This window comes from Talpa europaea (genome assembly GCF_964194135.1).
Source record: "Talpa europaea genome assembly, chromosome: 2".
Lineage (NCBI taxonomy): Eukaryota > Metazoa > Chordata > Mammalia > Eulipotyphla > Talpidae > Talpa > Talpa europaea.
Genome location: NC_140068.1, coordinates 58,054,745 through 58,068,594, shown reverse-complemented (window position 1 = coordinate 58,068,594; position 13,850 = coordinate 58,054,745). Strand labels below are relative to the sequence as shown.

The following is a 13,850-nucleotide window of genomic DNA, read 5'->3' as shown; positions in this document are numbered from 1 at the left end:
TTTAAAAAAATTTTAAAACAAAGAACAGCCCCTCCTCAAAAAAAAAGAAATATGCCCATCTTTGCGATCATTCTCTTAATGCTGCTGGAGCTCACCCACAACTATAGGGATTTAATGGTACTTGATCTTATCAAGTAAACATCATTATAAGACCCTTTCTGTTATAATACTTGATATTCTCAAGTAAACATCATTATAAGACCCTTTCTGTTAACAAAAAAAAAGATTACTTGCAAAATATTCCATTTGGCAAAATATAACTCTTTGTTTTAAAATTCTTTCACACATTCAAGTATTATATCATAACTCAAAAGCACATTAAGCATATGCTGGTGATCATTATTATTTAAAAAATCATTCAGTTCCCTTACAAACATAAATAAGAGAGTAATTAGCTGTATGTGATATCATGCTATTTATTAGATTTTATTTAGAATATGATTATGTTTTTTTCTTTGTATGTGATTTAGTAATTTCAAGTATACATTCAGGAAATCATAGGTTAGAACAAAAGAGTGTTTGGTTTTTTTTTTTAATTATTACTATGTTTCAAGGCAATTCACACTCTATAGTGGGGCAATTTTTTTCAAGTGAGGATTTTTCTTAAAGTCCAAAGTAACTATTATATGATTTACATATTAAAACAAGTCATTTTCTTTCTTGTCTGTGAATCACCTGCCTACTAATAAATGAATTATTCATTTACATTTATGAGTTCACTGCTCACCATGATATTCCACATATCTTAATAATGAGCTTCATAACTCTTTGGTTCCACAGTTTCTCTAACTTTCACTTTTGGCCTGCATCATATACCCTGTGTATGTACAAGCATAATCCTTTTCTTCTCAATATCTCTCCTATTCCCCCCCCACCCCAAGAAAAGGACATTACTCCTGGGCCTCCCCAGTGGCGCAGCGGTTGAGCGCTGGGTTGCAAAGCTGCCCGCAGCCTCTGTAGCACCGGTTCGATCCCTGGCTACCGCGAGGGTCCCACATGGTGCACAGACCTCTCCGCCGCCCGCTGCTCCCCTCAGCAGTGTACTTCATCAGTCTGCCTGTTATGCTCTCTGCTCTGGTGAATTCTCTCACCCTCCCGCGCTTCTGGCTGTACCCCAGTGCTTATATAAATAAATCATTAAAAAAAAAAAAAAAAAGAAAGAAAGAAAAGGACATAACTCCTAACATTTTTGTTAGGTCTATTATTTCTAAAGGATTAGTGGGAAGTGACCATAGAAGTAAGTCTTCTCTACCTGTACCCCTATGTTTACTGCAGCACTATTTACAATAGGTAAAACCTGGAAACACAAATGCCCAAAAATAGATGGCTGGATCAAGACGATATGGTATATATACACAATGGAAAACTATTCAGCAATCAAAAAAAATAAGTTCATGACATTTGCAGCAATATGGATGGAGCTAGAAGGAATTATGCTCAGTAAAGTAAGTCAGAAGGAAAAAAAAAAATATCAGATGGTTTCACTTATAGGAATATAGGGAAACCAAATAAGACATCAGGGGGAAAAAATAACAACAATACAAAACAAAACAAAAACAAATAGACAATTACAAACCAGAGACATCCTTCAGGGGAGAGGGGGGAGAGGGTTCGGAGGGAGGGAGAGAGGCGCACAGAGGACTGTGGTGATGATGCATGGGTGAATTGGTGAAGGAAATTCTGTGAGGACTATACCCGAGGGGGGAAAAAAAAAAGCAAACATGGTTTAAAAATGAATAATGATGTAAAATATATATAAATAAAAATATATATGAACAAAACAGAAAAAAAAGAAGTCTCAATTCAAACTATATAAAATATGAAAATATCTGGGAAGAAGCTAAATTGATATGTAAAGTTATTCTAACTATGAGGCAATTTTGTAAAGCATTACTAAAAATGTTCACTCGGTTATTTAGTTGGAATATCAAAGTTCTTAGGTTTACCTAAAAACAAAACCAGGATAAATTTATATAGATAACTGCATCTTGTTTAAAAAAAAAAAAAAAAAGGCAAAGACTCATGGCTATCAGAATGAAATAACCTTACAATCTCAAGAAACATAGTCAACATTCCATTTTCATAAATCTCAGTATATCTGCAAAAGAAAAAGATAAAAACAATAATAGTATTTTTAAACTTTACCAGTTTTAACCGTTCTTTTCTCCTTTTGCCAAAGGAGGCACTTGACCCAGGTTCTGATTCCTTTTTTCCATCCTCATCCTCATCTTCATCTTCATCATCCTCAAAACACCAATCTGGCAATAGAGGTGGAGGTGGTGCTTCCTCTATATCACCATAGCGACGAAAAAGTTCTTTCAAATAATCACCCTTATAAATCCCTGGTGGTCTGGCTTGGGCAAAAGTAGCAACTGCTGCTTCAATACTATGGAAAACAAAAACCATGCAATTTCCTCACTACACTCCATTTATTCAGATTTATCAAAACTCACTTATTATATTCAAGGCACCTACAATATATTAGAAGTTTATGAAATGGACAAAATCACAGACCCCACTCTCAAGGCATTCAATCTATCAAGGGACAAAATTATTCTGAAACAATTTTAAACAACGGTACCTTGGTAAATCTTAAACTCTAGAGATAAACTGCTGTAAATGTAAAGAGATCTGTGGAGAGTTTATGAAAAATTTAAATAAAGCTCTCAAGGCTGAGGTCAAACTCTAAGGGAAAGGTAAGTCAAAGAAATGTGAATAGCAACATAACGAAAGTAAAAGTAAGCCGGTTTTTCAAGAACTTTCAACAGTCAGGCAAAAAAAAAAAAAAAAAAAAGCAGAGATCAGAGAGAGGCTAAGCATAGGCTGAATCTGACATAGGAGTCTGAGCTTATTGTGTAAAGCATCTGAAAGGTGAGAAAGGTAGAGGATATGTTCACATATGAGGATATGTGAACAGGGAAATGTACAGCAGTTGTGTCTATAAATTCAGACACTTCAGCTGATTATGTCAGAGAAGGGCCTATGTGAAAGGCTTCATAAACAAAATAAATGACTCTCAATAAGTCAATGAGGAATTTCAGTTGTTGATACTCCATTCTGTTAGGAATTTTGGGTTAAACTAAGGTTCTAATATCTCAGGATCTGAAAAGGCATTTCACAAATCACAAGTGCTCAATAAAGACATGCTGGTGGGTTTAAATAGAGCATGTGCCCAAAAATAACTCCTCCATGTAGCATTATAAACTTTTCCTAGTCCTCAACAATTATTTTTTATTAAAAAAAAAAAGCTACTATTAAAAATGAAAATAATGATGAGTAACTTCACTGGTGAATACAAACACAAAATTTTGGGAGAATTTGTCTAGGATTAATTCCGTAAGATTGTAAAAAAAAATCTGGAAAGTGAATACTTTGTAGCTAGGACCCATATGCACTCAACTAAAATGCTACTGAGTAAAAAGATCAGATAATGAATGTTATTCTAAAGACAAACCAAATCTAAAATGAAAACCACTTTAAAATATGTTAATCATGACTTCACCAAAAATTTAACAGTATAAAGTGCTACAACTAAAAAAAAATTCAAAATTTTTTAGCAATTACTAAATATGTCTCCCTCTATTATAACAAGAAACAAATACCTCCAATCCATTTTCTCCACCAAAAAGGCACATATGAGGAAACCAGTGCGATTGAAACCATGGGTACAATGCACACCTAGAAAATAAAGCTTTGATTTAAAATAAATCATTTCAGAGGCCATTATTTTCCTTTAAAAGTCCAACCAGCAATTAAAACATTTGAATCTTCTATAAAATAACTACATTTAAAAAAACCTGACAGTCTTTTTCTACTATTAGTAATTTGTCAGTTTAAGCTGCTTAGAATCTAACTTACAATACCAGCTGGAAGTTTAAAAGTAAGATATTGGTTTACTGGTTACAAACTGTCTGTAAAATCTATTTCTCTTAAAACTAAAAGAATCCAGGCATTTTAAGTAAAAGGTATTTTCATCAAACACAACTCTAAAGGACATGGACAAACACACACACACACACACACAATGCCTCTGATCCACAAATTTTGGATAAATTTTTCCAGAAGAAAAGAATAATCCTCCTGGTAATCAACAGCATAAATTTGTAAAACAGTCAAATTATGTAACAAAAAAATCCAGAAACAAGAAGGGTGAAAAGAAACTAATGGAAATATAAACTAACCTGGAGGATACTAATCAAATGTGATCAACCAAAGTGACTGGCTACAGAAAATAAGTGACAAACTATGCACAAACAATACACTAAAAATAAAACTACTTTGAAGTCTTCTAGAAACCACTGACTGTATCTTTACATTAACTTATAACATTTCAAAATAAACTTTTATTTTTCTTACACTTTTCTCAAGATTAGTGTGGTCATATCTCTATATTCTGAAAAGCTAACAAATGAACTTCTAAATTCCAAAAAATGATTGGCTTTCTATTCAGTCTGAAATCTTTCACTATTTTGAAAAGTAATAAAAAAAAATGGATATATGGATATTACTATTACTGTAGTTAATGCACTCTCCTGCAAACCTCAAAATGAAACTTTTCCTGTTATCTCTGATTAGTTGAAGGATATGCTGACATTTAAGACTCTCTTTTAATGATACTTGCTACCAAAACCAAATACAGAAATTAAAAGTTATCTATTTAGAGAAAATCTAAACGGTGAACATCTGTAAGAAAATATTGGAGATAATCTTTGCAAGCTTAGTGTAGATGTATAGATAAAACATTTCTTATATGAAAAACAAAAAGCACAAAATAAAAGATAACACTGATAAATTGGACTACTTCAAAATGGAAAATATTTGCTCTCTGAAAGACAGTATTAAGAAAATAAAACATAAGCCACAGAAAACAACCCATATCAGGCAAAGGACTTGTATCCAGATTAAAAAAATAAATAAATAAACGGCTAAACGGCTGTAGTTTTTTAACTAGGCGAAAGATTTGAACAGACACCTTATAAAATCATCTATGTAAGTGACTAAGAAGCATGTAAAAAGATGTTCAGGGCCTCCCTGGTGGCGCAGGGGTTAAAGACACAGAACTATCAAGAGATCACCAGCCACCTCAACATGAGTTCAATCCCCCGCAAGGGAGCAATCCACATGGAGCAGCAGACCTCTCCTATCTCGCCTGCTGCTCCCCTCAGCAGTGTATTTCAGTCAGTCTGCCCGTTCTGTTCCCTACTCTGTTTCTGGTGAATCCTCTCACCCCCCACACCTCTGGCATATACCCCAGCTCTTGTATACATAAATAAATCTTAAAAAAAAAAAATGTTCAACATAATTATCAGGAAAATGCAAATTAAAACTACAATAAGATCCCACTACATAGTAGTGAGAATAGCTAATATCAAAAAGACTGACCATACCAGACATAAATGAGGATATAGAGGAACTGGAACCTTCATACACTCCTGGGAAAAATGCAAATTGGAAACACCTTGGAAAAGTTAGGCCATTTCTTAAAAAGTTAAACATGACACCTATATCAAATGACCCAGACAGTCTAATCTTAATTATTTACCCAAGAAAAATAAAAATAAATGTGCAAAGACTTGCACATAAAAATGAATGTCCAGTGCAACTCAAAGACAAGTGCCCACAGTAACTTTATTAATAATGGGGAAAATTGCAAACATCCCAAATGCCCTAATGGATAAACAATATGTGGTATACACATGCAATGAACACTCAGCCATAAAAAGGAATGAATTGTTAATAAATGCAATGAGAATGATTTGAAAACAATTATACTATATAAAAGAAAACAAAAAAATACATAGATATTTCATTTTCATAAAATTCCAGAAAACACAAATTAATCACAGTGACAGAAAGTAAAAAGTGATTGCTTAATTTACAAGAAAGGTATATGTAGAGAGGGTGAACACAAAAGAGCAAAAGATGTAAATGCTGACTTGACTGTGGTTTCATAGGTGTCTATATCAAAATTCATCAAAATCCACACCTTAAATGAATGCAGTTTATTATATTTAAATTATACCCCAAAAATACTGAGCTTTTTTAATTAGATATTAAAATGAAATGTTGGTACAAGTCTGTAATTTTCATTAATAACTTATTTCAAATGTTAATGTTCATCAACATTAATGTTTCAACAACTGACAATCAAAAATGTTACAAATTATATATTTTTTAAAAGTATATCAATAATTTTCATCTCATTTTTGTAGTAAGATTTCTTTGCAAAAATGATTTGCTACTTAACAAACATTTTGAAAAGCAGCTGAATTTACTGTCAAGCCAAATCATCAATTTCTACATTCATAATAAATAAAGTCATCATTAAGAATAAAAACTAGGGGGGCCTCCCTGGTAGTGCAAGGGGTTAAGACACAACCTATGAAGCAATCTGCAGCCACTGCAGCATGAGTTCGATCCTCAGCCAGCCAGGGAGCAACCCACATGGCACAGCAGACTTCTCCTGACTCACCCGCTGCTCCCCTCGGCAGTGCACTTCGGTCAATCTGCTTGTTCTGTTCCCCACTCTATCTCTGGTGAATCCTCTCACTCCCCACACTTCTGGCCTATATCCCAGCTCTTGATCTTGAATTCATAAATAAATAAATCTTTAAAAAAAAAAAAAGAATAAAAACTAGGAAAGGGCCTTCCTGGTGGCCTGGGAGTTAAGTCTCAGCACTATCATAGCTACAAACAGCGTTCGATTCCCCACCAGGGATCTAACACACATATGGAATAGCAGACCTCTCCTGTCTTGCTCACTGCTCCTCTTAGGAGTGTTTTTCAGTAAATCCACCTGTTCTTCTCACTATGCAGTCTCTGGTGAATCCTCTCACCCCAGTTCTGTCCTACACCCCAGTTTTTCAATGGAAAAAAAAACAAACTAGGACAATGAGCAATGTTCGATAAATGAGGATACAAAGAAGAGGAGCAATCTGTGCAAATGTAATTATCAAAATAGCACATGTGGCCAACTGTACGTGAATCTGAGTAACTAGAGCATCAGGTATGATAAGAAAGTAATGCCAAATACAGCTGGAGAAAATGAGTCAAAATCTTAACTTGTGTACCACACTAAAGAGATTATAAGGGGATGGGGAGACTTTAACATCTTTTTAAGTATGACAATAAAATGATCATATTTTAGAAAGTCCACTCCAATGGCAATAAACACAAGATAGTGAGAAAGAACAAAGAAAGCAACAAAACTAGTAAGGAAGCCACCCAAGTAATCTAAGTGTGGGACATAAGGGTCTAAGCAACAGTGCATGGTAATGGGGATAGTAAAGGAGAGCAGAGTGAAGATACTTTAAGGTAGAATCTGCTGAGAAGCAAATGACTGTCTACACTAAAAGAAAAAAATCTAAAACAAGTCTGGTTTCTGATGTGATTAATTGGGTAATGGTACAATTTACCAGGTTAAGAAGTACAGGAAATTACATTAGTCTTAGAGGCAAGAGAGGAGTCTAAAAAAAGCCTAAGAATAAACTGTCACTAGGTTAAATAAAAGAGCATGGAGTCACATATACCATAAACAAAGGAGAGTTTCAAGCTCCGAATCTTCAACTATTTAAGTCACATAACGACCAATATTGAAAATCACTATTTGGGGCCTCCCCGGTGGCACAGCGGGTTGAGCACCACGCTGTGAAGCTGTCCGCAGCCTCTGCAGCATGGGTTCAATTCCTGGCCAGCCAGGGAGAGTCCCACATGGCATGGCAGACCTCTCCTGTCACTCCCGCTGCTCCCCTCAGCAGTGTATTTGGTCCATCTGCCTGTTCTGCTCCCCGCTCTGTCTCTGGTGAATTCTCTCACCCTTCTGCGCCTCTGGGCCTGTACCCCAGTTCTTGTATAGAATAAATAAATCTTTTAAAAAAAAACAAGAAAAAGAAAAAGAAAATTACTATTTTATTAAGAATACAGAGGGAGGGCTCCAGATTGCAATGAAATACGTGGGAATAAATTAAATGGATTCAAGAACTGATCTTTTAAAAAGGAGACGGGTGGGAAAGGGGATATATAAAACAGAAAGAACGTTGTGGGTGTTTCTTCCTTTGGAAGTGTGGATTGTTTAATATGAAAGGTTTAGATATGTTTACAGGAGGATTTAGTTAAAAGAGAGAAATTGACAATAATAGAGAACAAGGATATAACTAAAATGAAATTTCTGAAGAGAAAAAATAAACAGTCTCGAGCAAAAAGAAGCAATTCTTAGAAATAAATGGCTATAATCATGAAATTCTATAAATTCCATCATCTCCATTGCCTTATTATATCAGGCTTCAAAAAACTGACACAAAGCTGTTAGCTATATACACACTTTTTATTCAATGTATCTTAACCCAATATGTACATTTCATTCTTTATATTTTTAAGCAACAAATATTCTAACTTTATAGATGTTTCTTACCTAAACCCCTACTGTTTTTGCATCTAATTTTTACTCTAGCAAGATTAAATATTTTTATGAATATGAAATGTAATAATAATTGTCAGTTAAGTGATTAAGTCATGTGAACATATATAAGTACCAGAGCTCTTTTAATATTCTTTGCTGCATAAATAAAATTTTAGACTTATTGCTGTTATACTTTAAAACAATAGAGATGACTAGATTTTTTATATAAGATAAAGGTTATTTGGGGACCTCCCTGGTGGTGGAGGGGTTAAAGTCAGTGCTAACAAGCTATTGCCAGCCACTGCAGCATGAGTTCGATCCCCAGCCAGGGAGCTAACCCGCATGGCGCGGCAGACCTCTCCTGCCTTGCCCATTGCTCCCCTCAACAGTGTATTTCAATAGGTGGGCCTGTTCTACTCCCCCCTCTGTCTCTGGTGAATCCTCTCACCCCCAACCTGCATCCATACCTCTGGTCTACAAGCCAGTACTTGCATGCATAAATAAAATCTTTGAAAAATAATAATAAAGGTTATTCACTTACAAAAACCTTCATCATAAAATATCTGTACAGAAAAATATGAAAGACTGTGTATGTTATAGAAAAAAATCCATTAAGTGCATTACAAGATTAGTTTGATATGTCCTCAATGTTTTTATAAAAATGTGTTTTTCAGTTTTATTCAGTTCATCATGAGAATGGGTCCCTCTAGTGGCAAATAAACATAATCTATTAACTAAAGACTAGCTGGCTACTATTTCAAGTCAACTATTCAAATTTGTCTACATAAGCCAACACAATAAAATAAATTCATACAACATTTCAAAAATTCTAACACTAATTTATGTATTAAGGGAAAACTATGGTTCTTTTAAATTCAAATGAAGAAAAGAAACAATCTTGCCCAAGAAAAGAAGAGAATCTACGACTATACCACCTATATTACCCAGTCTCATCCAATCTCAGAAGCTAAGAAGGGTCAGGTTTACTTAGTATTTGGACAGAATTCCAAGAAAAGGAGAGAAAGATAAGCTGTAACTCCAGAAATACACACAATGGATATATAACTAAGGAAGAATTGACTTATAAAGCGCTGTGGCAACATATCTTTTTAAACAAAGCCTGCTCTCAATAACACCATTTCCTTTCCATCTCACTAGTCAGGTAAATTAACAATTAGGATCAAAAAACCTGATTAGTTTAAATCAGTGGATCTCCACTAGAAATGATTTTGTCCCCCAGGAGACAACTAGCAATGTCTGCAGACATTTTAACTGTTCCAAGTGGTGGGGGTGCCTCCTAACATTTAGTGGATAGAAGTCAGGGACACTGTTAGATATCTTACAACAAAGAGTCCCCCAAAATAAAGAAGTATCAAGTTCCACATGTCCATAGCGCTGACATTAGACACACTGACACACTGGTCTAAATGAGCGACAAAAACAAGAACAGAAAATGAAACTAATAATTATTAGTTTATCATGTGTCAAGTTATCTTAAAATATGCTTGCTTAATGAAAATGTGTTTGGGGGGGCAGGGAGCACAAGGGACTATAGAGATGGACTATGGGTGTTTTGGTGGTAGGAAAACTACAGTGACTGCACCTGAGGGGAGAAATCATATATTGTCCAAAACTTAAATTAAAAAAAAATAGATTTTTTTATTAAAATAAACACATGCTATTCTGGAAATACACATTCACAAATATGTTGCACATGTTTATAACTAGACATGTCTAAAGTAATTAGAGGCATTAGTTATGCTGTGTACTTAGTATTCATAATCTGCTCTTTTAACATGAAACAGTCAACAAAATTTTAACTATCAGAAGCACTTATTTCTAATACAGGCAAACAAGTGCACTATAGTTCTATAGCCTCTTATTTGTAATTATAATTTCAAAAATATTAAGATTTTTGGTAAATCATTTGGGGATAAAACCTGACCTGAACTGATGTAATGTTTTTATAGTGTTTTTCCCACATAATGTAAATGAATATTTGTATGTCTATGTTTAAAAATATTAATGTAATTAACTAAAGAATATGCTAACAGATTATCCCCAAATATTATTTTCTACTAAAAGGAACCAGGTCCCTTAAAGAAATAACTGATTGCTGGTCTGGAATACATCTTGTGGCAGAAAACACAGAAAGCATCAAAAACTGATAGTGCGATATCAAAAAGACACAAATCAATTTAAGGGAGTTCCCGTGAGCCTAGTACTGGACAATCTGGACATAAGTATATTGATGACAACTACTTTAACTACATCAAATATATAAAAATGTGTGAGTTCACACAGACACTCAAAAAAAGAAAACCAGTCACCTCTGGAGACTGCTAAGATTCTGAAAATTAAGGGAAAAAAGAGAGGATTCATATCTATCACTTGCCTTTCCAGTACAAATACCATTTCATTTTAACCAAATTGTTGAGCAGGAATAGTTTTTTACTAGTAAAGAATTCCAACTGATACTTTAAAAAGTGAATCACAAAAAATCATTTCATAACCCCTAATGAAATACTGGATCAAGGCAATAATCATCAGTGAATACTAAAATCATTAGGTAAAAGACAGATGGAGAACTTTGTAACCAAGAAAAGAAGCTGGCACCACCTAAACCCACTATTCATCTCAGTACCACTAAAAGTGGAACAACCAGACATCACATGCTTCCTGATGGGGTGTGAAAGGAAGACTACAGCACCTACTATGATATATTCTTGTCTGAAACCTTAAAACTGAATATACATACACAATCTCATTTTCGTCTTACAATAATCCTATTAGGTATACATTCTATACATAAAATGGTTTATACGATTAGCAGAGAGGACATGTTCAATAAATGTTAGCCAATGTTATTAATAAAATTAATATCACCATTATCAAATTTTATAACTAGTTATTGCTTGTTTGCAGGCAGGTAACTTATTTGTGTCCAAATATATCCCTTGAACTTTCTTACGATTTTGAATAGTTTTTCAGTTAAATCTCTGAATGGGGAAAACATTTAATTGCTTAAAAATTTTAAAAAAAGAAAGTGCAGGGCCTCCCAGGTGGCGCAGCGGTTGAGCGCTGGGTTGCGAAGCTGCCCGCGGCCTCTGCAGCGCCGGTTCGATCCCCGGCTGCTCCCCGGCCACCGGAGGAGGGTCCCACATGGCGCGCAGACCTCTCCTGCTGCCCGCTGCTCCCCTCAGCAGTGTACTTCGGTCCTTCTGCCTACTCTGCTCCCTGCTCTGGCTCTGGTGAATTCTCTCACCCTCCCACACTTCTGACTGTACCCAGTGCATGTATAAACAAACAAACAAATAAATAAAACATGCCTCTATAAAAAAAAATAAAAAAATTTAAAAAGTACAAAAAAAAGTATATTGACAAAATTTTAAAATATTACCAAAAATATTAAAAGCCAAACTAATTGGCAATTTTTCAAATTGTATATACAAGAAGTTAATTTATGACATCTAACCATTAGGAGAGAATATTCAGTAAGTTATAATGGGATATAAGCTTATGTAGTAAACATATAAATTGTATCCTCAATTCATATTACTTATGCCAATATAAATATCAGAAAGAAACAAACTATTCCTGCTCAACAACTAATAAAGAACAAAGAATAAAAGCTAAAAATCAAACCTTAAAAATTCTAGATCACTCCCTAATAACATCACTCATAATAGCAAAAACTGACAATAACTCAAATGTCATCTTAAGTAGCTGTTATTTTAAGAAAATTTAGTCATTTATTATACTTAGTGTTTATTGCCTGACTACCACTACTCTCCTCCCACAGCCCACATTAGAAATATAAGCTCTAAAAGAGAAAGGACTTTTTTTCTGTTTTCTCCACTGATGCATTCCAGGAGCCTATGCCTGGCAAAGAACAACAATCAATAAATAACTGGCGAAAGAACAGTCTGCAAAAGGTAAATGGACAAAAAACAGTATAGTGATACATCACTTAACATGGGAATTCAATCTGAGAAATGCATCATTAGGCAATTTCATCACTGTGTGAACATCATAGAGTATAATTACATAACCTAGATGTTACAGCCAACTACACATCCTATGCTATATAGTACAGCCTATTACGATGATCTTCACTGACCAAGACAGGGTGACAGGGTTAGGCAAAGCATAACTGTTTCGTCTATGATGGAATACCATACAGCACTAAAAAATGAACAACAGTTACATACACCATCACAGAGACTCATGATGATGAATGAAAAAAAGTTTCAGAATAATACATTCAGTATAAAATGCAAAAAAAAATTATACAAAATAAAGATGTAGTATTCAAGGTGGTTTCCCAACAATACACCTGAAGAAGGGTAATATCTTGAAAAAACTGTAAATACATACATTTTATAGTTTACAGGAGAGACTCTCTTTAATAAACACTACTTGGGGGCCTCCCCTGGTGGTGCAGCGGTTGAGCGCTGGGTTGCGAGGATGCCCGCAACCTCTGCAGCACCAGTTCAATCCCCAGCCACCGGCGAGGGTCCCACAAAAAAAAAATAATAATAATAAAATAAACAAATAAACACTACTTGGTGATTACTTTTAAAAGAACTCACGGGGGAAAAAAGAGAATGAAAATCCAATTACAAAATTACAAAATAGTGATAAACCCAAACATACCTATAAGTTCAGGTGGGTTTCTTTCATTAAACCGCTCACATAGGCGAATAAATGTCTCAGTATTCTCAGTTGTAGGGCACTCACCATGTCTGGTAACATGAAAACATTTTGTTTTGTTTTTTTTTAAAAGAGTACAAATTTCAGCAAACAATTTCAATATTAAAGAGTCTTACTCAATGACTTACCCTTTACACTGTAGTTTTATATATTTGATTCCTTCTTTTTCTATGTCATTTCTGTCATAAAATCTTGAAGTATTTGTCAAGTCTACCAACAAGCCCATCTTAACCTAAAAAAAATAAAACAGGTCATTTATTAGTAACTGGATTTGTTCCAAAACAAGTTGACCATATAACAATACTCCAGTTCATCGTCTTCACTGAAGGAAATTTAAGTTTACTCTGGCAATGAATTACTGACAAAGAAAGTATCACTTATCCAATTCTTCTTCAAGCACTAAGTGAAATAAATTAACCCACCAACTAATGAAGGAACAAGAATAAGGCAAAACAGACCACATTTCAACATTTCAGATGTCTATCTACAAAAGAAAAAATTGATGAAATTTTCTGCATATACCACTTCACCTATAATTTATTAGACAAAAGACTAAGTAAGGGACAGCGTCTATCTGAAATATACCTCAGCCTCAGAACTGCATACACATCAACACAGCATTCTAAGCAGCCATCACTACATCACATGTTAGGCAATTAAATTCTAAAGTGAAAATAAAAACTAGAAAATGTGCACAGTCTAAATTCCCTTTTAAATTCCTTAATCAATAAAAAAATAT

General features: G+C 34.4%; 1 protein-coding gene across 3 annotated transcripts in view; it reads right to left on the bottom strand.

The window, feature by feature from the left end:
- The window catches only part of RNGTT (RNA guanylyltransferase and 5'-phosphatase), a gene marked incomplete at both ends in the record, with an annotated part of 240,335 nt that overhangs the window by 211,316 nt on the left and 15,169 nt on the right, over positions 1-13,850 (bottom strand). For 2 of the 3 annotated variants that reach the window (XM_084228320.1, XM_084228321.1), the window contains 4 exons: positions 2,146-2,386; positions 3,603-3,678; positions 13,055-13,143; positions 13,240-13,343. In XM_084228320.1, the coding sequence (XP_084084446.1) occupies positions 2,146-2,386; positions 3,603-3,678; positions 13,055-13,143; positions 13,240-13,343 (510 nt within the window). The remainder of the gene's footprint in view (positions 1-2,145; positions 2,387-3,602; positions 3,679-13,054; positions 13,144-13,239; positions 13,344-13,850) is intronic. The other variant, XM_084228322.1, reaches the window with a different exon arrangement.